Genomic DNA, 25,381 nt, shown 5'->3' on the forward strand with positions numbered 1-25,381 from the left:
TATTTTTCAAAGGTTTTATAATATAAATTAACGTTAAATTAGTGTTTATAATAAAATGAACAGTAATTTATTCAAACTAGGCGGTTTCAAGATTCGCAAAAATTTACTCGTTGTGTTAGGAAAATCAATCTCACATTCAGCTGTTTCATTGAAAAATAAATGCGGTTCTAAAGGTCCTCCTTGGCGCATTATGTTTTTTGGCAATGATGATTTTTCGGTCAAAAGTCTCCAAATGTTAACATCCAAAATGTAATCATATTAATTTAGTGTACAGTGATAATTATTTTAATTGTCAAGATGAATTTTTATAGGAGAACACAAACTATTATTTCTAAGGTAGATGTTGTTACAACTTCCACAGGCAATGGTATAAATGTCAGAAATTTTGCAAAAGAAGAAAAATTAGACATATATGATTGGCCTATTAATACAACAATATTGGATGGAAAATATGATATTGGAGTGGTTGTATCTTTTGGACGATTAATACCAGAGAAAATTATAAAATGTTTTCCACTGTAAGAATGCAATATAATTTAAAAACAGTATTAAATATAATTTTATTTCAATCAATTAACAAAATATAGGAATTATTTACATTTATTATAAAATATTCTAGAAATGTGGCATGGTATTGTTTTTGACCACAGTCATTAAATAGTGCTGCAATTAAACATAATCTGGCCTTATTAGCTCTTAGATAGGTGACCACCTTAGTTCTTAGTAATGAATTCTTGTTTCACATATAAAAATATGTATTCTAAAACTCTACCTTACCACTTTCTACAAATAACGAAACATAAAAAACCATTGCTAATGACCTGAATTGTTGAAACTTAACCGAAAAAATAATACATTTTGATTACTTTTGAAGAATTAAGTTTTTTTTGTAATTTAAATACTATTTTTATAAATCCATAAACAGAAATAAAACTTCCACCATGCCTTAATTAAATCATTAAGACTTTGTATTTTAATAAGTATTGTATTAATTTGATTTCAGAGGAATGATCAATGTACATGCTAGTCTTTTGCCCAGATGGCGAGGAGCTGCACCTATAGTATATACTATACTTAACGGTGATTTAACATCTGGAGTAACAATAATGAAAATTCATCCTCGTAGGTAAATTTACTAATTATTAAATGGTATATAGTATAATATAATATGTTTATTTGTATTATGCAATATGTCACAAAAGTCCCATATCATCTAAATTCAATGTTTTCATGACAAATCAATATATTAAAATACTGTTTTTTAAACAGTCATCTATAAGAAATGTATGTGATTAAATTTGAATTTTCTTTGATTACTGTTGACAAAACCTCATTTATAATTTAAAATACATAAACATAACTATTTTATTTATTTATTAGTTGTTATATTCAATTTAAGGTTTGATATTGGTGAAATTGTTAAACAGCATAGTTGTTCAGTTGATAAAGATGAAACAGCTGATGAACTAAAAAAGAAACTATCAAATATGGGTGGAAGTTTGTTAATTGATTCATTTAAAGAATTAAAAAGGAATTTAAGATACGCAATACCACAATCTGAAAATGGGATAACATACGGTAAAATATAATAGATATTTCTACAGTTATTAAGACTTTTCAAAATTTATTTCATACACTAAAAATAATTAAGTATTTTTTATAATATTTGACATGATTATCTACATAGGATAACATATGCTTTAGTCTGTCCAGCGAGAAAATGCACTGCTTCTGCGCATGTAGACTAACAACCGCAGAGCTGGTCCTAATGAGCACACTAGGCTGGGTACGCGCAGGGATACACAAAACCGTACCAATTTTGGTTGGCGCATTCTTTCGCTGGACAGACTATACATTATCCACAACCTTGGTGAACAAATAGTGCTAACAGTTAGGATGTATATTTCTGTATTTATGTAATTATTATACATGCACTGTGGTATATTGTACTAAAAATTAAATTTTTTACAAACTGTTAAGTCATAACAGCACATTATTATTTTATGATGCATTTAATCTTATATGCATGAATACTATATATTATATACTATACAATAAACACTATATAATACTTAATGCATTTGATTTCAAGTTTATAAAGTTAGTAGGTATCACAAAACAGATAAAATAAATAAATTTCTTCTATGCTTAGAATTTATATTATGCTATGAATGCATAACTTCTAACAGTCATATAGGTATTTAGAAATCTGCATCTCAAGGTTAAATCAAATATTTATAAATTTAAAAAAATAACAAACATATATATTTAAGAAGTATAATTAAAAATGAATAAAATATATAAATATATTTGAATAATTATTGAAATACAAGCTATGGAAACTACCTATTTACTTTCCTATTAACTGGAAACCTCCAGTTTTTAAAAGTTATACTTTTAAGTTAAGGTAGTTCCCATTACCTCAAATGCAATACCATTAATTATTATATTACAATTTATTATACTTTGACAATTACTTATTACCACTTCTACTTTATTAACATAAACTTACTAAAAATAAAAATGTGTTTAGATTATTCTTTTAATTTACATGACTATAAACCTACCTTTAAGTATTCTTTCACAAGTATTTAAACCTTAAAAGTCTATTTAATAATTTCTTTACTTGTTTATTTAAGTGATCAGTAATACGGAATTTAGCCTAGAAAAATTTTAAAGTAAATATAAATATAAATTCATATTGTGTTCTTAACTACAATGATACTTACTTTTATCCTGAAATGTTTTTTGATTAAATTAAATACATATTCTAAGTAGTAAAATATCTTAAATCAAAATTTAAAAATAATTGTTCAGAAATTCAGAATATATATTTTTAAATAACTAGCGAAACAAAGTAAAATGTATTATATTATAAATGTCTTAAAAATTTTAAGCATTTAAATTCAAAGTATATTGTAGATATATAAAATAATTTAGCAACTTAAAAACTCTTTGAAACTTTTGAAAACCACAATTTTTCTTGTTAAAAAAACTTATATAGTACATTTTTAGATTATAATTAATTTAATTATACATTTTATAGTAATATATTCTACATAATTAAATATTATTAGTCCTTACAATTACATCCACTGCATAGATCATATTTATTTGTGGGCAGCATACTAACTTGTGATGATAACCATGGTAGTATTGTATATTAATGTCTATTAAAAAAGATCATTGTTTATTTGTTTAATTATTATGATCTAATTTAAAATTTGCGTAAAAAAATTAAAGTATTATTAAAAATCAGTAACATGTACATTTTACACATTATACACGTAAATTACTAAAGTATTTAAGTGTTTATTTTTTTTTTAAATATTTAAAAATAAAATTTTTTAAATCCATCTTGAATTTATTATTCAAAATTTTAAATTTAAACATTATCTAAGAATATTATGAACATTTTACCAGATTTATTTGTTTTTAAAGCTAATAATACACAAATAACATAGTTTTACATTAATTTATATATATTTATGTGTGTGTATATGTGTATATATCTTCATAACTATTTTATATGATTTTAAATTAAATATTTAATTGTTGATTTGATATTAATGTTATAGCACCAAAAGTGGACAAAAATCTATCTATTATTAATTGGGATTTAATGGATTCGAATTCAGTTTATAACAGATATCGAGCATTATGTGGTTTGTGGCCATTAATAACCATTTGGCACGGGACATCTATAAAGCTATTTAAAGTATGCAATTATCATATGATAAATATAGATACTCAATTAAATCCAGGAGATTTAATGTATGATAAGCGAAAACAAAAATTAACTGTTAAATGTGGCGGAAAAGGAGGTTTTGTGTCAATTGAAAAACTTAAAATTCCCGGACATAAAACAATGTCGGGTAAAGATTTCTTCAATGGTTTTGTTTACATGAAACCAAAAAATGAACGAAAATTTGATAGTAGATAGCAATTTGATTTAAATGTATAAATTTACAATTAAAAAATCCTATATGCTAGTAAATAGTTATTAGGATTCTATCATTGTAAAAATATATAAATGTATATTCTAGAATTTAGTTATTAATAAAAAAAATTGTTAATAAATATTGTATTTTTAATAATTTAATGAAGTTTTATTGTTTCTAAATGAAATATAATATCAGTAATACGAGTACCTACATTGAATTCTAGAAAACTTGTTTATTTTTTTGAATTGTGTTATATTACAAAAAATATATTACTTATAAATTCAAAGCAATGTTAGGAAAAAAAGTCTGCAATAAGTTCCTAGAGCCTTGCAACAAGTGACTTTTTATTTATATATATATATGATATATAATAGTGTTTTTATTAATTAAAATATTATACAAAGATTGTATGAAGAAAAATGTTTTTGCTGTTATTTTTGATTTTTTTTGTGATGAATAATTTCAGAATTTCTAAATAACTATAGTAATTATATTTATAATACAGCAACTATTGCTCAGTGTGAGAATCATATATTTTGATTTAAAGTATCAATTCTATAATTTTGTTTGTTAATTTGTTTTATTGTATCAACTTGTCTTTCAATTTCAAAATAATGAACTTCGGCATGACTATTATTATTTTTTGTCACATTTAATCTAATAATTAATATATATTACCATTAACAATATCTAATATAATAGATTAAAATGAATAAAATATTTATTTATTTTTAATCATGATTGAAAAGTGCTCTTTTGTCTCTAGTCCCTAACTACACTACTCGGGAAAAAAATATAGTTGGTAAATAGGTACTTCTCTGCTATCCATTAAATGCTGAATAGATCACTGTAATGGATATGTTAATTTTAAATTGTATAACATATTATAGACAAAAAATCATTCTGAACAAAAAATGGTCTGTCAAACTATATCATAAATTTTATTTCATGATGTTTTTTGATATAGCTGCTATTAAAGTAACTTATTTTTTAATATTACAGACACTAAGTTGATAAAAATTCTTCCGAAAATATTGTTTATATTATTAGTACTAATATTAAATCTTTTTTAAAATTTATGGCTTCAGTATGAATTACTTTTGTGGAATCTTGTATTAATTTTTCAAAATTTGAATAAAAATGAAAATTTTTATGAATTTCTAATAACAAAATAATTAAACATTTTTGTGATTTAGACAAATTTTTTAATCGATTAACACTTAAAATGGGAAATCCGCGATAGTAAGATTTATCAATAAAAAATTAAGAAAATCAAACCACTTGTTTCTAATATTTAGAAAGCTAAATAATTTTCATTATCATTACCTACCTACCTCTGAGTAATTTACTTTGTTATAAAGCATAATCGATACTACAATAAGGCATAACAGCTTTGAGGGATGACTAGAGGGTGTAGCTACGAACACTCATTAAAAAAATACTGGTTACACAAAAATATATAGTAAAAATTATATTTAGTAAGCTTAAACCATTTTTGTCGGAGTCAATATTTCTTAAAACCAGCAAAGCTGATTTTCATACTTATTCAAAACAAGAAAGAGTCTACAGAACATTTATTATAAATTTATACTGCACAACAAGTCAACAACTATAAAAATATTTAAAAAAAAATTTGTTTCTCTAAATTATATCGCGAGAAACACTAGCAATGTTCTATAATTCAACGCCAATTACTGAATTACCCACCTTTATTATTGACATTAATATGCCATGGCATACGTCCAAAGGTGAAAAAAAATGTATGCAACGAAAAAAATGCAATAATTTTAGTTATAATAAATAATATATTCCCAAATATTCATTCAAACATTTCCGAGTTGAACATTTATAATCGTAAAATTATATTTATTATATACCTACCTTTCTTATCACAAACCAATACTTACAAATATTTGTTGATATAAATAACTCTTCAGACATCTACCAAAAACCAGCAAACCAACTACCCAAATGTGCAGTGTATAAAAGAGACCATTCACTTAACTAATAGAGATGCCCCAAATAAAAAAAGAATCTAATCTACTCATCAAACTCGACTCGAAAAATCTTAGCACTCGTATGCTTTTATTTAATAAATCTCCAACTTTAATGTACCTCATTGTACCACACAATATTGTAACTCTACTTCAACCTTTCGCATTCACCGGCCTCACCACTACAAATCTTATTTTAAAACAACTAAAGTTAATAATTAATAACCAGTTCTTTCTATCTTCCCTTTCACTAATAATATCGATGAATTTTCATTCAAAATCACGTCCTTCCTCAATGATCTCAAAAATTAAATAACCCCTCAAATTGTTCTCTTAAACAGTCATCAATAAACTCCTTACTAAATCTAATGGCATCTGTAATATCTAATATGACTTTCCAAAATGATTAAATATCAAAACGTTTTAAGTTCTGAAATTGTAAGTGATGTTATTGGAAACTCTCTTTAGAGTTTAGTCCCTTCTATCAAAATAACATATCCTATACCAGTTGTACCAAGCTTTAATAAAACTTATATTTATCGTACTATGTAGGTAATAAAAAAAGTTTTCTAAAAATTCGGTTAAAATTCTACAATATACCACACTAATAATTACTCTTATATATCTAAATAAAAATATTCAAAATACATTTTTTATGTATTTAAAATCCAATTTTTTACAATTAAATTACTAAAATGAAAAAGCTACAACCATTTTTTGTAAAAATTTATAATATTTTCAATTTTTATAATTTAAATTTTAAAATTAGTACAATATTCCTCATAAGTAGTTGATACTGAAACTAAAATATTTAAAAATTATATAAACGTGGTTATATTTTATAAGACATTTTAAGTAGGTATCCATAAATTAGGACGAAATTACATACCATTTAAATGATGAACCACGATGTTAACTGTTATTTTATCATAATTCAAATACATTATTCATGGGAAATTAAGATATTATAAATTTAGCTATTACCCACAATGACATTCAGAAAATATGTACTCATTTTAAGATATTGATATATTACCTATAGGCTATAAGTTATAACTATAACCTATTTTACCTATTTATACCATGAACTCATTCACAGAGAAGAGATAAAAAAAAAATATTGTAATGTTATTTTAAACCTCGTGAAATTGATAAAATATTATTTATATCCTTGTCTTTACTAAATATATGTCACTGATGTCAGATAATAAATTATTATACAATATTTGGGAAGAATTTTTTATAAATTGTAACTATTATTAGTCTTTCGCTTCATACCGTTATTGATCAATGATCATTAGTTGTTGTTGTTATAAATTTGGATTACTAAAGACTATTTTAATAAAGTTTAGCTTATCTTCTTAAGTATTTTCGCTTATATATACAGGCAACGGTCCTAAAAATTTTCTCGAAGTACCTAATAAAGTACATCATTTTTGAAAGTAGGTACGCATTATTCATAAACTGATCTATCGCTAGTATTTCATTCACCACAAACATATACAATGGTTATGAATGTTAAATCTATTCATAGTGTTTACTAATTCGCTTCTTGAAACTCGTACAATAATAATAATTAATAAGAATTAAGAAACTTGGTAAATCGTAGTTAGCTAATTATGAAACTTTGCCTGGACGAAACGTGTCGAGTGAACTTTCCAGGCGATGTCATTTATGGAATACTCTGCATACGAGAATGCTTCGATTTCAGTCGTAAGTACTAAGTACTTAGTTTTTTTTTAGTCTTATACTCTTAATAGTACTCATTATACATTGCTCATAGTTGAGCCCAGGATTAGGGTCAGTGGATTCACGCGTACATGGAAACTAGGTCTTGCAAATACTGTTGTGACCGATGATGAAACCGATGAATACTCTTTGTTTTACAATGGAATGGCAGTATTGAGTAAGGAAGATAATTCACATATTATGACTGATATGACTTTGATTGAAGAGTTAGAAGGTGACCAATCGTACAATTATCGTTTGTTAATTTGTTTGTCAAATGTATCATTTATTTATTAATCTAGGTTATTCCAAAATATTTAAGTTCCACATTGATTTACCAAGCAATTTACCACCATCACATGAAGTTCCATTTGGTCATACAAGATATAAACTCGAAGCACATTATAATGGTTTAACCACTTTAGATTATTTTAGTGTTAACCAATGGGTGGGTTTGAACAAACGTAATGACACTATTGTAAGTAAAATTATTTTTAATAGTTACCGTTGATAATCATTTTATAAAATTGTTTACATTAGGTTAAACGTGCAACATTTTCTGTGCCATTGTATGCATTTTGTCAATCAATTGAAATGATATTAAATTTAAACCAGTCATATTATTTACCTGGCGAAACTGTTTTTGTAATAGCTATGATACAAAACAATTCTAGGACAGATATTATTTTCTCAAAAATAGTCATTGTTCAGGTTAGTTTTATATTTAAAAAATATTAATATTACATTGATACTTATTTCAAATTAAATCAGTAAATATAATATTATTTAAAAAACAATTTAATTTAAATTTGGTATATATATTTTGCACTGTATGCACCTTTAGTAAAATATATCATTAATATAATATCTTAATCTGTGACTGAAAGTAATAATTTTTATAACACTTGGGTATTTTATTATCTATACATCTTGAAGTTATTTTTTTATCATTAATATATTATGCTATAGATTACTAAGTATTGGAAAACTCTTCAGCTATTACCAATAAAACACGTCAGAATAATTGCAGAAGGAATAAGAGGATATATATCTAGTGGAAATAAACAAATATGGGATAGTCATCCTTTAAATTTACCAGCAATTATTCCAACTACAAATTTATCCAATAATCCATTTAACTATTTTGAAGTCAAGTATAAAATTAAGGTTATTATTTTTATGAAATTTAAAATTTAAGTTATCATATAAAATAGAAAAACTTAAAATATTACAATTAAATATATATTTTTTAGGAAATTTTTGATTTTTATTAATTACAATAATTGTGAGAAAAAAATCACTCTGCTTATGCTTTAAATTAATTTTACTGTGAAATTATTTATTTTCAGATGCTTATTGCATTGAAAAACTCGAGTAAGAGAAAAGTGTTAAAACAAGATTTGTTTATTGGTAATTGGGATAAAAGTGTCGCTACTAATGGTAAACAGTTTATAGATATTGTACAAAATGACTCGATTTATGGTAAGTCATATTTAATAATTAGAATTTAATCACTTTTTAATTGTTATAAAAATATAAAATATTCATTATTGAGATTAACTAACCCTTAAATAATGTTACTTAACAGCTATTAAAATATGATTTTAAAGTAGTTTAAAGTTATTTATTTTATTTTTATTTGTGTTTAAACTTTAAATTTGTAGTGATTTAAGATCCACTAAAATATTAGTAGTAAATCATTTACTTGTCCAGTCTATAATTATTATATTATTAATTATTATTACTTTTATTAGTTAACTATATATTTTTTTCAGAAGTTGGCGTTAAAGATTGTTCTCTAATTAAAATGGAAAACAATGACATAGATTTCATACCAAAGTATATGATTTATGAGAAAAGTCAAGTATAAAATAAAATAAATTTGTTAAATATATTGTATATTATTTATAATAGAAAGACACTATTATTGTAACACAATTTTTTACATTAATATTGTAACAAAAAAATAAATAAAGATTACTTTTTTCTCTCGTATTTCCATTTATAAATTGGAGCTGCATCTTTAGTTGCTGGTGTTATCTTCTTTGGCTGTTCTTTCTTAGATCCAAGCAAATGAGTTTTAATTTCTAATTTTCTCTGTACAATAGATAATTCCTTTTCCCTATTAGTTCTTCGTTCTAGTTCTCTATATGATTTTCTCTTTTCGGATAACATTTGTTTAATAGTTTCTTCATCTAAATCTGGCAGTTCAATTTTCTTTAAATCCGACAACCTTATACGATTGGTTTTTCTATTAATAAGATCTGGATGTGTGTCTATCTTTTCAGCTAAATTTCCAAGGCATTCATCACCTTCGTCAAAATAAATATGACTATTATTTGTATGATTAGCTTGATCTAAGTAATGCAGTTGTGATTGTAAACGCTCAATTTTTTTCCTTTCCATAGTCGCACGCATATTGATGTATTTCAGATCTCTAGTTTGCATTAGCTTAATTTGATCTTCAGTGTGTTCATCTTCTTCTCGTATTTCTGTATGACGTCCATCCTCGACTTTAGAATTTATCATGTGAAAATAAAACTCATCTGGATTGCGATTTTGAGCTCGTTTTTTCAATAATTTTAACACACGTTCTCGCTCTTGATGGTGTCTAGCACGGACTTTATAATCTTTTTTCTTTTCAAGCAACCCATATTTTTGACGAGCATCAGGCTGGTGACGTTCTCTATGTGTTTTCTGATTAACTTTTGATGCTTTTTTCCACGACGACATTTTCAAACTAAACAAATTTAAAAAAAGTTGAAGATTTTGAAGGAAAAATGTGCACTTTCTACTTACCCGATTAATGTGTATTTTTAATACAAATAAGTAATAAAATAACTAATATTTAATATATAATAAATGCTTGTTATCAAGAAATAACGATATCGAATATCAATTCTGTGTTAATTATACTTATCTTTTAATCCGAACATCCAATTATCAATAAACAAGCACGTGGGTTATAGCAGTGCTACCTTCAGAAAAATCTAAAATATTTTAGATACCAATAATAAATACACCATTTTACTATATTTTAGTAATTGACCTTATAATCATAATAATAAATATTTATAATTTACTATACATGGTTAGAAGAAAAGAAACAATATTCAAAGTATCTTAGTATCGTGTTAATGTTATAGACTTACACTATAGTCAATGGATCTTTAATTATAATTTATTTTGAGATCTTCTGTAACCATTATTAAGACACTCATTGGAATTCATTGTAGAATGATTTTATCCCATTGGTTGTTACCATTGTTTATAAATACCTTTATTCAAATAGAATTGTGAAGTATTTTTAATTATTGGTTTTATTTAAAATATTAAATGCTAGGTATCCAAAAATCGTATTAAAATATATTTCTATAATTGTTCATTGTTTATAAACTAAAAAGAGATATTATTTAGATAAAGAATCTTTTTCTGTACTGATAATTTCCTGAATTTTTTTTTAAAATTAGGTTTTTTCTTACATTTATATATAAACTAGAAGTTAAAATACGATTTATGACTTAACTTGTTAATTATAACTATATTTTGTTTAAAAAAAAGAAATACATTCATTTACAACTTCTATAATATGGTATAATAAACAAGTTGAATAGTTAATAATTTTATAAAAATAACACTTTTGGTTAAAATAAGAACTCTCAGCTGTACTACCCAACAAAATAATTCAATTTATTATATTATTTAGATTTTAGGCATTTAGCAAATCCTTGGACCATTACCTTTTTAGTTTTCTGGATATGTATACAGAATATAATTTATTGATTAATAAATTGGTGAGACTACAAGAGTGTACTTTTAAAAGAATTTAGTATAATGCAACTTGGCTAGATTGTTAAGGGTTAGTAGTTTTAAGTCTATGAAGTTTTTATTAATTACATACCAAGGACCTAGTTCATTGGTTCAAACTTGGATTTCAAGGGGACTTAGGAAGTACAGTATAAAGATGACTGATTTACGTTTTTGTTTTAGATGTGAGCTCCACATGAGATATTTATTAAATATTAGACTTAAGTTCCTACTAAATTTATTTGCTGATGGAAAGACTTGGTTGTTAATGTGACAAGTGGATATTTAAAATTTTGAAATGTGAAAATTACATATTGATTATCTATAAAACTAAATAGTAATTCCAATATAATAGTTGTAAGAACTTAAGGATATTCCAATGTGGATATTTTTAAATAAATTAAATACAAACTGTCTTTAGAAACAAAATAAATTGTGCTTTAAAAGAACGCCGCACTCGTATATGTCGTCTCCATCTTACATACATACAACATAACAAATTTTTATTCAGCAGAATCCATTTTATGTTGTTAACCTAACCTAACCTATTATCAAACTTAAAGGTAAGAATTTTATCAATATAAACATTTTAAAGTGAGTTATGAACATTTAAAATTTTTAATATTTCATATAGCTATAACTCAGTTTAAAATTAAAATATCGATAAAAGCCCATGTTATTGCCTAGATACAATTCTTACCTTTATATATGATTGGTTATAGGTAAATTTACTCTTATATTAAAACTAACATAAAATGGATAATGCTGAACGAAAATTATTAATATTGCATGTATGTAAGACGGAGATAACACACGTGGGCACGGTATCCTTTTTTCATTAGAATAGACTAAAAATAATATCAAATTTTAAATTATAAGAAATTTAATTCATTCTTCCGATAGATAATCTATGTAAATATTACTTATTGACGTTAAAATATTGTTATTCTCACTTTAAATTTTCATAAAATAATTAAGTTAAAGCTAAACTATTTCTGGCGACATATACAGGAACAGAATTCTAAGTTATATGGCATAATTCCTAGAATTTTAATGAAATCATCAAAATTTAAATTACTTACATTTGATCATTCTGTATTTTTGTAGAAATTAAGATTTTAGGGAAATAGTTTTTTTTTTAGATAAATAAATTTAATTTAATTTAATATGATAAAAATAATGAGTAACTTATTTTATTTCAGACTTGAACATTTAGATAGGCTAAAAAATGTACACATTAAATTTATTATTAATAGTTTAACATATTATGTCTGTTTACAACTTATTTTATGTTTCAATAAAAATGTTATTCTCCAGGCATTTCACCACCAGGAACCAACTAAAAAAAAACAATAAAAGGGTAATTAATATTTTTAACCCATTATAATTGTAAAATAACATTAGATTCAATACTAAAAATATATTAATTTACCATAGTTATATTATTTCCATTTAACAATATTTGATCCAATTTAGTGACTCGTCTTCCTTCAGGCGTAGATTCATATTCTGTTACATCTTCAAGCAACATATTGACAAAATCATCAAACCCTAATAATGTACCAACTATTTCCTTATCATTTTTCATTACAATGTGAATCCTTGAACCAATACATTTATCCACAAGTTCTGAAATTAATAACATTTAAGTAATTTTGTTTCTCAACTTGGGTGTTATAAATTTTATTGACAAAAAAAACTATAATCAAAATAAATTATGAAAACCTACAATTTCTCTAACAGTTGCTTTATTACTAAGGTGTATTTTACAAAATGACTAAATTAATTGTCAATATATAATTAAAATAACTTTTTTTTTTTGCACACCATTACAAAAATACAAGCCTTTGAAAATGATTGTACAATGATGTAATAATACATCACTTACCGAGTGGAAGCAAAGTTGAAGGGTTAGTTGCTACGGAAGCGGCCATGGTTTCTAAAATTTGACTGATTTGAGATTTTTTTTCTTATATTAGTTTTCAGCGATATATTAAATAACTAAATTATTAGAGTATCGATATTAAGAATTAACTGACGAATAATGAGAACACGAGTCGAAGAGCGCCAGAATAATGATAGTGAAATGTGAAGATATAACATTCTCCTGTGCATTATTTAGCGTTTTCCTCTTATCTCTTGTACACAGTTTATGTTTATCACTTCTGATAAAACAGTAACTACAAACTGCATATTAATATATTATTCTTTTGCCTATTCATAACTTGAAGATGTTTTAAAAAACATATTTATTTTTTAAATTTAATTCGATTAAAAATAATTTGATAGAAAAATACTAAATAACTATAATTATTATTTAAATTAGTAGTGTATGGTCAAGGTAAACATTATATTCCTGCTTAAAAAAAAAATAAAAATAAATGTATTTAATTTATAATATCGATTAGTAATATAATATATGTATTATATTTAAGATATAATATACTTCATCAACTGTATTCTAATTTGTTTTGTTATTAAAGTATTTATATACTTACAAAATATTGACAAAAGCGTTCAAAATTTCGACTTTATATTAACCAGCAGGCGGCAAGTATCATCACACTCGTCATATCCATGGTGGTATGACGTGGTGAATAGTTTTACACACTAGTTAAAAGCGTTGCGTTCAGCAATTTTAAATGATTTATAAATGGATTTATAGTCACAATATTTTTTTATAAGCATTAAAGTTAAACTTTTGACGAAAAATTTAGAAAAAAGTTTTATTTTTATAAATGTCAATAAAAATGTATACACTAGATCGAAATTCTTGAAAATTTAATAAAATATCCCACACAAAGTATTTTTATGTCTGTATAAAAATATTAAACATACATAGACAATTTTTTTTTTAATATGCATTTGAAGTTCAAAATTACGAAACAAACTTATAATAACAAACCTATAAAAGTATTTTACAGTATAAAAATCTTAAAATTTTCAAGTTTGAAAAGATTTAAAAATTTAATATAGCATTCCTCATAAGTCATAAGTATTTCATATCATATTGAAACTAAAAAACTAAAAATTTAAAATATAATATACAAGCACAATATTTTTTTATAGACATTTGAAGTTAAAATTTGATTGAAATTACACATTTAAATGATAAGTAATGATTTCATTATTTTATTTTAATTTAAAAACATTATTCAAGAAGACTTAAAATTTTTAAGTACCTACCTATAAAGTTTTTATTATACTTTACGTAAAGACGTTTAAATATATATACAGAAATTATTACCTATTTGTACCATGAATTTATGGTTTAAACACTATTTTACGATAAAATAATAGCTATTGCATTAAAAGTTATTAAAATAACAATAATAAAATATTTTATACATATTTATACTATTATAATAATTAAATATTAATAATGTAATAAATGCAATATTTTCGACAAAAATTAAATCAACCTACTGTAATAGTAATAGCAGTATAGCACATAGAATAATATTTAAACAAATTACTTAAATTAGTTAAATTACAATTATATTGAAAAAAATCATGAAATCTACCTAGTAATATAGGCAGACCATATCCGCACAGAATCGTTTTTCGTATAAAATGGTGTAGTATAAAATATGATATATTAAAATTTAACACATTCATTACAAAGATCCACTCGACACTTAATACACGGCAGAGAAGACTAAAATGACTGGTTCACCTATTTTTCGTTTTTCAATTACCTCAAAAAAGTACTGCGAATTTTTTAATTTTCCAAAGTTTTTCCAAAACATAGATAAGTATAGTAAAATATTATAATATCAATAACATAAACTATAGATCTGAGATATTAGATCGAATTTCAAGACTATCAGAAATTTGGAGCTTAACCTTCGTAAGATAGGTGCGCTCGTGGCGATTAGCGATAGTTACAACAGGTGTAATTTTTTCAGTTTACTCGTGCAATCATGCACTCTACCTTGTGGACATATAATTAGATTATATCAGTTATATCATCAATTATATAAAACCACGGACTAAAATATACCTTAGTCCATGTATAAAACATTCTCTTATATTATTATCTTAAGCTATAGTCACCACATATACCTTAGACCATAGAACACAGCTATAGAAGCGACCACGATCTTAGAAGATAAGGTTCAACGACTAGTACTTATCAGTTGTCCGTTTAATGTAAAAAATTTAGTTCAATTGTTTCTCACAAGCGCTGCAGATTAAACTTATTGTCTCATTGAAGTTATGTACTTAATTTCTTATATTGGTATAATGGTATGGTTCAAAATTCCACTAAATTACCAAAATCTAAATTCAACTATTAAACTTTGGTCTTTAAAAACTAATTATTAAAACATTTATTTCTATTTATTGAGTTATTGGCAATTATATTATTATATACATTATTTTAGTTTTATCAGTTTTTAGTAACTGAATTATGCCCAACAATATTTGTATATTTGGTTGTAATACCTACCAATAAAAAACTATCTGTGTTTTCTATTCCGAAAGACGAACTTTTAAAAAATGAATGGTTAAAATCTCTCAAGGTTCAAAATTTATATAATAATAACGTATGTGAAGAACATTTTCTTACAAACCAAATAAAAAAAAAAAAAGATACCTATATTTGATAAAGTGGGAAATATTGTATGCACAGCGTAAAGAATAAAAAATATAATAAATTATTATAAAATATAATCTTTATTCTTCATGATGCACAGTAAGTTATAGATGAAATGTAGACTAGATAGTATTCAGAAAATATGTTTCACGAGTTATAAGAAATTATTGTTTAGGTTCCTCTGTTACGTCCTCGATTATTACCTAATGCAGTAACTTTTAGGTTTTCTGCAAGGAAAAAATTAAAATTTAATGAAAATACTGAAAAAAAATAAAGCATTTTATAAAACTTTAATTAAATATATTTATAAGAATTATATTTGAGTATTACATTCTAATATTTATTAGACGAGAGATTATTGATGGACCCCTGTAGTGGCCAAGCTGCAGAATCCAGTATCTCTATATTTTCAGATATTGTAATTATAAATTAATAACTATCAAATTTAATATTTTTTTAAATTAACAATTATATTTTAAGGATAACCAATGTGATCCTGATGAAAATATAGTTAATGCAATGTTAGATCATAATTATTCTGCAATTCTGCTATGCCTAATGATAATTTACAATTAGATGATTGTGTTGATAAGTACAATGTTATGGAATTTAATAAGACTATGATATGCCAAGAAGTAAAAAATCTAAAACATTGATATAATTAAAATAATATATTTTTATGTATTAAAAGTAATCACTTTCTTATGTTTAAAATTTAAAATTAAATTTATTTATAGGTTATGTCAACAACTATAAAAAAGCAAAGTAATACATTATACAATTTCATTTAATGAATTGAATACTTTGGACTTGCATCTACCCCCTAACTGGCACAAATATTTTTTTCATGAAAAGAAGTACCTACTTTGGTATATTTGAAATTATTTTTGTAGAAAAAGAAGGCAGGTTAAATTCCTTTTTACGGAAAAGTATAATTATAAGTCAATGTTTAAAAATTGTAATATTTTGGGAAAAAATATCTTCTAAGACCGTTGAAGCGACACTCACCCCTCCACTTTTATTTTCTTTATTTTGGAAAGCAAGAATGATGTTGTAACTCGTAAGCTGCTTGGCGGTAAGACAAAAATTACGAATCATTTTAAGACTGTTAAGAATTTTAATTTTTAACCCGTTATTAGTGACGTTATTTTTATAACACCGTTAGTGATGTTTGAGCGAAGTACTCACCTATTAAAATATAGGTGTGAGACTACAAATTTATATACCGTGGTACTGATAAATATAAATATTGAACTGCTAAAGCATAATAATAAAACAATATAATGAAAATAAAATAATAAATAATTTAATAATATAATAATAAAATAACAAGATAATATGGTAAGGCGATCAGTGACATGCGAGCAAAACGCTAGTCGCTAACATATACGTTATTATTACTTATACGACAATATTGGACTTCAATAACTTTGTTAGTTTATTTATAACATTTAATGTTTTTCCGTATTTATTTTCGTGAATAACTCAATGAAGCATTTATATAATATTGTCAAAATTGAATTAAATATAAACCAGTGGTTCTAAAAATATTAAATATGTGAGCGAAATGCTCATGCCTCATATCATCACCATTAACATTGGCCGCCCAAGAGTATCGCTTCAATAGTGTTTTATGTTTTAGACGCGTCTGTATATGATAAAGTTAACGTTTATCTTAATTTAAATTTTAATATTTTAAATGTTAATCATTTTGATTTAGAATTTTATCCATGCTGAACCTTGTCTGACTGCTGTTTGTTGGTCAATAACCTATGTTTCACAGTTAATTTCACGGTTTCAACATTCAGTAGTTTAATAGTTTAGACGTTTAGTACTTTTAGAAGTTTGGTTTTTGTTTGAAATTGTTGAATATGGTTTGTATGATAAGAAATATTTCAATAATTAGTTTTAATTTTACTAATAAAATATTATTATTAATTTAGGATTTTCTCAATGGACCAATAGCAAATGAAATCGTTAAAAGTGAAGAAGCTTCAAAAATTCGAGGTCGAGGACGAGGTTATTTATTAAAAATGATGAAACAAAAACTGAGTCCAGAAAAATCTGTATCAGTATTGGCAATGGAAAATATAAAGAGCTATATCAAAAATACTGAAGCATATAATCAAAACCTTATTAACAAATCTTGTTTTCAAGACTATGATTATAATTATGAAACACCTGTAAGATCAACTTATATTCCACCTGAACTTGATGAAAACGATGAATCTATTTATAATGAAGGAATCAGTTCTGGTATAAATTTTGAAAAATTTAATGATATTGAAGTGAAGGTGAATGGTAAAAATATACCTAAAGCTATTGAAAGTTTTGAAACATTAAGCTGTGTACCAGAAAAATTAATGGAGAATATTAAAAAGTGTAAATTTGTAAAACCAACTCCTATTCAAAAATATTCTATTCCAATTATTTTATCTGGTAAAGATTTGATGGCCACTGCGCAAACTGGTTCAGGAAAAACGGTAATTAAATAATGTAAACATTAGTATTCAAGTTATATTTACTGTGGTAGTATCTTTATAAATTATTTTTTTATAGTGGTGAAAGAATAGTGATTGTCTGCTATGTTTTTTAAATCATAACACGCTAAATAACATAAAAACTTATTTGTATAGTCTAAATCAAGTCATTTTGCTGGTATTTGTTACATAATTATATGTGATAAAATAATTTTATTAGAGTATTTTAAATTAGGTTATCAAATAGAGTGGTTTGAAATATTGAAATTGTTATTGTAAAAATATTTACCTATAATTTATTAAATGTTTTACTAATTATAAAATAATTATATTGTATAATTAATTCAAAAAAGCTACAGATTTGGTTATCCACTATCCAGGAAATGTATCGTTTACCTGAATATTTTTTTGAAATTATAATGTATAGGTAATTTATATTTTAATACATCCTTTTCAGATAATATTATATTATAATAATTTATTCTTTAGTAATTTATTTACCAATCAAATTATTTCTTACTATTACACGTGATTTCCCTTCACAAAAAAAATTATAAATTATAAAATATAAGTAATTATTCTTAGTTAAGCTAAATAACTGTTAACTAATATGTACCTAAATAAAACAAAAAATATTGCCTATTTATTATTACACATATACTTGTTTTAGGTTGCTTTTGTTTTACCAATAATACAAAAATTGCTCATGGATCCACAAAAACTAGTAAACGATAGTAATCATAGTGAACCTCAAGTTGTTATAATGGCACCTACAAGAGAATTGGCTGTTCAAATTCAAATAGTTGTATTAAAATTATCAAGAGGTACTGGAATTTCATCGTTTGTCTGTTATGGTGGTACTTTAGTTAGCTATCAAAAAAATCAAGTTCTTGTAAGTAAAATGTTTTTAAATAATAATTAGAATACCTTATTATTATGTAAATATATATTGTTGTATTATTTATATTGGGTGACATACATTTAAAACTAAAATGTATGATTCTTGTATATTCTAAATCAGTGGTCTTTAAACTTTTTGATTCAACCCAATTTTCTTACCATACATTTTTTGTAACCCATGTCAGCTTTATTAGCCAAAAAAATTTCAAATTTCTTAATGTCTATTGCTTAATTTCATTTTTTTGTATCATGCCTAACATACATAATATATATATAAATATGAATTTTTTAAATTTTAAACAATGGACTTAACGTGATTCAATCTTTAAGCTTATGCGACCCATAGTTTGAAGACCACTGTTCTAAATTAATGATTATAATTCAAAATTATATTAGTTTAACTTTTTAAGTTAAAGTATTATGACATCTATTTACTATATTTATTACCATTTATTCTTTCAAACTTTTTGACCATAATGATATAATATTTCAGTTGTCTAAATTCATAAAAGCAGAATTTTAAATAATTGTTAGAAAATTTAGCATTATTTATGACCAGAAACACTTTAATTACATTAAAACAAATAGTATTCCACTGACGCCCATATCATTGTTGTTCATTTCTTCACATAAAACTGTCACTCATATTCCTGTCAAATTCTCCTCTCATACTGGTAGCAGCGATGTTAAATAACAAATTGTTATGTTGTCTTAGTTCAATTTTCTTCCTAGATTGTGGTTCTTAACCTGTGGTTTGTGTCAGTCTTTACACATAACGTCTATATGTGACATATCGTAAAAGAAAGGTATCTAAAAAAAAAAAATTAGTAAGGAGATCTGTAATTTTTAAAAGTCCTTGATCAGGAGTCCACAAAAAGTTAATAACCGTTGTTCTAAATCCTATCTATGTTTGTTACTTCAATTCTACAATGCTTAAACATATTATATCTATGTTATAATATTGTATTTCTTATGGTTTTGTAAGCTTTGTTACATATGTATATAATAGTATAATATTAATGGCTATCTATAATATACGAAAATATATATTGGATAAAATATGCATATTTTATAGTAAAAATATAATTAATATTTTTGATATTAGAAAGGTTGTCACATACTTATAGCCACACCAGGTAGATTAAATGAATTTGTTCATCATGGTTTCATAACATTTTCTTCTGTGAGATTTTTTGTTTTGGATGAAGTTGATAAGATGTTAGACATAGATTCAAAATCTGATGTTGATAAAATTTTAGATCATTTTTCAATGTTGCCGGTTGTAAGTTTTTATTGATAAACAGTAGAGTAAATACTTGTATAGTATTGAATATCAAGTTTTTATATTTTACAGACAAAAAGACAGACAATTATGTTGTCAGCAACTTTACCAGATGAAACTCAGCATTTAGCGAAATTCTATTTAAATACAAATTATTTATTTTTAGCAGTTGGTATTATTAGTAGCGCTTCAAAGGATATAAAACAAACTTTTTACATGGTTAATAGATTCAATAAACGTAAAATTTTATCCAATATTTTGAAAAAAGGTTTACATTTTAAATAATTGAAAAAAATATCTATATTTTATGTTAAGAAGGAACATCAGTAACAACCACAGATTAAAATATAATCTAAATATATCTTAGTTTGTGGCAGCAATTTAATTTTGTCTGGCATTTGTATGTCTGCAATCCACACTGAATCATCTATTTGTATGCCTGCTGTGTAGTTAAGTCATACCTCTGGTATAAGTTGGTCACCAAGTTCCTTCTAACATGAATAGATTATAAGTATAATTTAAAAAACATTGATTCTTTTCTAGATTCAGTAGGAACTATAGTATTTGTAAAATATAAATGGACAGCAGACTTCCTTGCCACATATCTAAGCGAAAAGCATATTCCATCAACAAGTATACATGGTGATCGTTTACAAGATCAAAGAGAAATAGCGTTAAATGATTTTCGTATCAAAAAGATGAATGTACTTGTAGCAACAACTGTAGCTTCAAGAGGTTTAGGTAAATATATTCAACTTTTATTGGTTAAATTAAATTTAGTAGACAATTCTATGTATTTTTAGTTAACTCTCATAATTAAATCATTATGGTAATCTTCTAACTAAGGAGACTTTTCCAATTGTTTACTGTCTCTATTCAAATCATGATTTAAATAACTATTAAGGAAAAAAATCTTACTCTGTGTTCTCTGTATTTTTAGTACAATGAGTTGAAGTCTAAAATATTTATATGTATAAAATGACTCATTTATCTTATAACAAGTAATTGTTATTTATTATTTTTGTCGGATCTTTATTGAATGCAATATAGTTATAATATATTATTAATAGTTAACATATAAAATAAGTAAATAGATAAATGAATAAAACAAGTAAAGAATATACTTAAAAAATAATCCCACAAAAAAATTAAATCGAATCTAAATAAGATTACTTATCAAGAATTTTCCCTATTTTAAACCAGATTCAAATACGAGTAAAAAGAAACATATCGTGATTATGTAAATAAGACCAAAAATACATTAAAACATAAACTTTCTGACTTTTGGAACCAAACTCTCATATTAGTATGATCTGCTGTAAGGCATTAAAAAGTTACGGATTTATTATTCAATTAACTAAAGAATGTTCCCTAAATATCATGATTAAGACGCTGTATTGTGCTTTAATAAGAGTATAAGACCCATTTTAGAATACAGCACACTAATTTGGGATTCACATACTGTTAATAGTTCTATTCAACTTAAAAGAGTCCAACTTAAATTCTTTATATATTATGCTAGTTTTATTCTATGTCCTCATGAATTACTATCCTACCTCAAAGATTCTTGGCCTCGATTCTCTAGCAGACCATAGACAGGTGTTAGGCATGACATTTCTGAATGGTCTTCTATCAAATATCATTGACTCTCCTGTTATCTTATCTCTTATTAACTTAAAAGTTCCACAATTTTCTACCTATATGTACACTAGTGTCTTTTCATACTTCTCAATTTAAATCCAATTACACGAAAACTGAACCTGTTAACAGAGGCAACTTGAATATGCAAAAGATTGAGGCTTTGCCCCAGTCTATATTTAGGGTGGTCATTGTTAATAATATTAAAATAGCTATAACTCATTATTTTTTTTGAAATATTTTAATATTTTATAAGAACCAACAAGACGTAATGAGATGTCTCAATACTGTTACTATCATTAGATTTATCATTTGATAGTTTTATTATAAATCAACCTGAACGCCAGTATATATTAAGTTGTGTGTATAATAGTGGAAATTATATAAATTCAAAAAATTGGCAAAGACATTTGGATTTATCTTGCTCAACAGGTATTAACTTGAACTTTAAAAAGATAATTGACAAATTTGCATGAATTCAAATTTACAATGTACTGCTTTATTATATTAATAGATTTATATTTATTAAACATAATATTTTTATTGCTTAATAAATAATTTATGTTTTTTATTTTTTGTTCAGTAAAATATCAAATTTATGTATTGGTGGGTGGGTGGTATATTTAGGCTTACCCCAATCATATATGATTAGTAAATCGCCAATGTAATTTGTATTGCTTTTTAGTTAAATAATTGTATTAATTATATACTTATTTATATTTTGAATGGGTAACACCTTTCTAATATATTATTTGTACAAAATAGAAACTATAATAGTTATTTTATTATTGATCTATCAATAGTTGCATGCTAACGATACATTTAACATTTGTATTACTTATTTTAAAATTTTTTGATATATTTTAATTTTTGAATTTTTAGATATTGAATGTGTGAACCATGTCATTAATTATGAAATGCCTCAAACAATTGAAGAGTATGTTCAAAGAATTGGACGTACAGGTAGACTAGGAAATCAAGGAATTGCTACTTCTTTTTTTGATCCTGATGAAGACCACCTTTTGATAGAACCAATTATAAAAACTCTAGCATCGGTAATATTAAATATATGTATACTTATCTTTTTTAATTCAAGGCATATTTATAATTTATTAAATGTTTTGATTTAGGCAAATCAAGAAATACCTAATTGGTTAGTTAAACTAGGGCGAGAAGCTAAATATAATGATGATGATGATGATGTTTTAGATCATTTTGGAGGCTCGGATATAAGAATTGTAATTAATATTTGCTATTATTATCTATATATTATGAAATCTAGGACACAATGGGTATGAATATTATTTAAGCATAACATTGCGTATCATTCATTTATATTGGGTATAATATTTATATTCCAATAACTATAGATTAAATTATTGCGATAACATTTTTTATTTATTCATTGATAGATGGTATTTTTGTTTTCATCAATTTTTACAATTTTTTTTTTATGTTTTGTTGCATTTAAGTGAAATTACATGCACTAGTAAAATTCAATGTATTTATAAAATTATAAGCTTTTGATACATTGTAAGTACTTATGATTTTTTTGTGTCAAAAAAAATATTGAATTTTCTATATTTTGAGGCACAATTAAACAGGGCAGTATGTAGTTTACAGTTGGGGGGGGTCATGGATTTCTATAAGATTATTTTAATTTAACTTTTCAATCTATAAATTGAATATATTAATTAAAATAAGCTTAATACCAATAAAATATATAATTATGATGAGATTCATAATAGATTCAAAATGGCATTCTAAATTTTTATGCCACTAAAAAAAAAAATAATTTAATTTTAATATCTACTGAGTATAGAAAAATTTAAGTATAATAATATATTTGCATACTTACATTTAAATATTGCTTAAAAAAATTACTGTATTTGTATTTATGTATATAAATAAATTTTAAAATGTGTCTATTTTTGTGTTTACAGAAATCAAATTCAATTGATGAAGTTGAAGAATGGTAAATTCATAGTTGAATATTTAATAAATGTTTCTTTATTATCTATAGTTTTTTTTTTTTTTTTATTATTATTATTAACTATTTATTTTAGAATTGAAAATGTGGTAGGTTGATTAATCTTTTCCAAGATTGGATTGTAAGCATAGTTAGAGACATGTGAAAGATCAAAAACAGTGCGAGTATTAAGGAATTTAGAAATCTATATACATATAGGAAACTGCCCTTATTTATTCATCAGCGCCTAGACCAAATCGCTAGGTCTAGAGACTTGAAATTTTGTATAAAGGTTCATTAAGCAATGTAGGGACACACTGAGAAAGGATTTTTCAAAATTCGACCTCTAAGGGAATAAAAAGAGGGTTTTAAAAGTTTGTATAGATTTTATATAGCTATATATGTATTTTTTTCTGATTGTTAATCGTTGTATAAAACTAGTCACAGGTAATTGACAGCCTACGATTGCAATACAAAAGGTACCGGCGTTAGAGGTCAAGGTCCATAGATAATGTAATATAGTAAAAACGTCCTGCGTTCATCGGTTCTAATCTAATAGTGCTATAATAATTAACACACAATTAAATTGTGAATTCCACATAATATTAAATTATATTCTAACATACAGTCTACGAAAATACCAAAAATAAACTAATACATGGGCAACACTGTGTCAGGACAACTATATTTATTTACCATACTATATTATAGTAGTTTAATATAACAAAGTAAAATTGGTGTATCAATATACCATAAATAACATTTTGGAATAAGTTTAAACTAGCATATATTCTTTTATCTACTAGGATTTTAACGTAGGTAATTTGTAAAGGAAAGATAGTGCATTTGTACTCACTTAAATATTGAGGAGTAACATGGAGTTTCAAAAAATATAGTTATACTTTAATAGAACACAAACTCAATAAAACTAAAAAATCTTAAGTAAGAAGTTCAAATTAAATTAGGATGAAACATATTTTATGAATTCTTGTAGACTATGTAATTAATGAACTGGATATGAGAAATTGTGATTTAGATTAGT

At 24.6% G+C, this 25,381-nt stretch overlaps 5 protein-coding genes across 10 annotated transcripts; 3 read left to right on the forward strand and 2 right to left on the reverse strand.

Annotated features, from left to right (window-relative positions):
* Positions 1-3,987, forward strand: LOC112601337 (methionyl-tRNA formyltransferase, mitochondrial). The gene is made up of 5 exons (XM_025348905.1): positions 1-249; positions 312-518; positions 1,004-1,126; positions 1,400-1,578; positions 3,579-3,987. The coding sequence occupies exons 1-5, from the start codon at positions 56-58 to the stop codon at positions 3,941-3,943; spliced, it is 1,068 nt and encodes a 355-aa protein (XP_025204690.1). The 5' UTR covers positions 1-55; the 3' UTR covers positions 3,944-3,987.
* Positions 3,988-7,168: 3,181 nt separating this feature from the next.
* LOC112601326 lies at positions 7,169-9,590 on the forward strand. Of its 2 annotated transcripts, XM_025348879.1 has the most exons (8): positions 7,170-7,384; positions 7,548-7,651; positions 7,722-7,901; positions 7,969-8,144; positions 8,207-8,377; positions 8,636-8,833; positions 9,016-9,148; positions 9,442-9,590. In XM_025348879.1, exons 2-8 carry the CDS (start codon positions 7,558-7,560, stop codon positions 9,534-9,536), a joined length of 1,047 nt encoding a protein of 348 aa, XP_025204664.1. In that variant the 5' UTR covers positions 7,170-7,384; positions 7,548-7,557; the 3' UTR covers positions 9,537-9,590. The 2 variants fall into 2 exon arrangements, with proteins under 2 accessions (XP_025204665.1, XP_025204664.1); XM_025348880.1 differs by having other exon boundaries at positions 7,169-7,651; positions 9,445-9,590.
* LOC112601327 (probable U3 small nucleolar RNA-associated protein 11) lies at positions 9,577-10,572 on the reverse strand. Its single transcript, XM_025348882.1, has 2 exons — positions 10,466-10,572; positions 9,577-10,406 (listed from the first exon to the last, which is right to left on the reverse strand). The coding sequence occupies exon 2, from the start codon at positions 10,397-10,399 to the stop codon at positions 9,644-9,646; it is 756 nt and encodes a 251-aa protein (XP_025204667.1). The 5' UTR covers positions 10,400-10,406; positions 10,466-10,572; the 3' UTR covers positions 9,577-9,643.
* Positions 10,573-12,641: 2,069 nt separating this feature from the next.
* LOC112601328 (U6 snRNA-associated Sm-like protein LSm5) lies at positions 12,642-15,225 on the reverse strand. 2 transcript variants are annotated; one of them, XM_025348883.1, is made up of 3 exons: positions 14,998-15,225; positions 12,906-13,102; positions 12,642-12,812 (listed from the first exon to the last, which is right to left on the reverse strand). In XM_025348883.1, exons 1-3 carry the CDS (start codon positions 15,089-15,091, stop codon positions 12,780-12,782), a joined length of 324 nt encoding a protein of 107 aa, XP_025204668.1. In that variant the 5' UTR covers positions 15,092-15,225; the 3' UTR covers positions 12,642-12,779. The 2 variants fall into 2 exon arrangements, with proteins under 2 accessions (XP_025204668.1, XP_025204669.1); XM_025348884.1 differs by lacking the exon at positions 14,998-15,225 and adding an exon at positions 13,362-13,581.
* A 2,281-nt stretch (positions 15,226-17,506) lies between these two features.
* On the forward strand, positions 17,507-24,392 carry LOC112601362 (ATP-dependent RNA helicase vasa-like). 4 transcript variants are annotated; one of them, XM_025348951.1, is made up of 10 exons: positions 17,517-17,716; positions 17,791-17,944; positions 18,014-18,553; positions 19,221-19,442; positions 20,556-20,732; positions 20,805-21,000; positions 21,276-21,473; positions 23,253-23,425; positions 23,501-23,608; positions 24,314-24,392. In XM_025348951.1, exons 2-10 carry the CDS (start codon positions 17,942-17,944, stop codon positions 24,347-24,349), a joined length of 1,653 nt encoding a protein of 550 aa, XP_025204736.1. In that variant the 5' UTR covers positions 17,517-17,716; positions 17,791-17,941; the 3' UTR covers positions 24,350-24,392. The 4 variants fall into 4 exon arrangements, with proteins under 4 accessions (XP_025204737.1, XP_025204738.1, XP_025204736.1 ...); XM_025348950.1 differs by having other exon boundaries at positions 17,517-17,944; XM_025348952.1 differs by lacking the exons at positions 23,253-23,425; positions 23,501-23,608; positions 24,314-24,392 and adding an exon at positions 22,627-22,707 and having other exon boundaries at positions 17,507-17,944.
* Positions 24,393-25,381: the final 989 nt, after the last annotated feature.

This window comes from Melanaphis sacchari, unplaced genomic scaffold, assembly GCF_002803265.2.
Source record: "Melanaphis sacchari strain LSU unplaced genomic scaffold, SCAv2.0 Contig77_pilon_pilon, whole genome shotgun sequence".
In the NCBI taxonomy this organism is placed as follows: domain Eukaryota; kingdom Metazoa; phylum Arthropoda; class Insecta; order Hemiptera; family Aphididae; genus Melanaphis; species Melanaphis sacchari.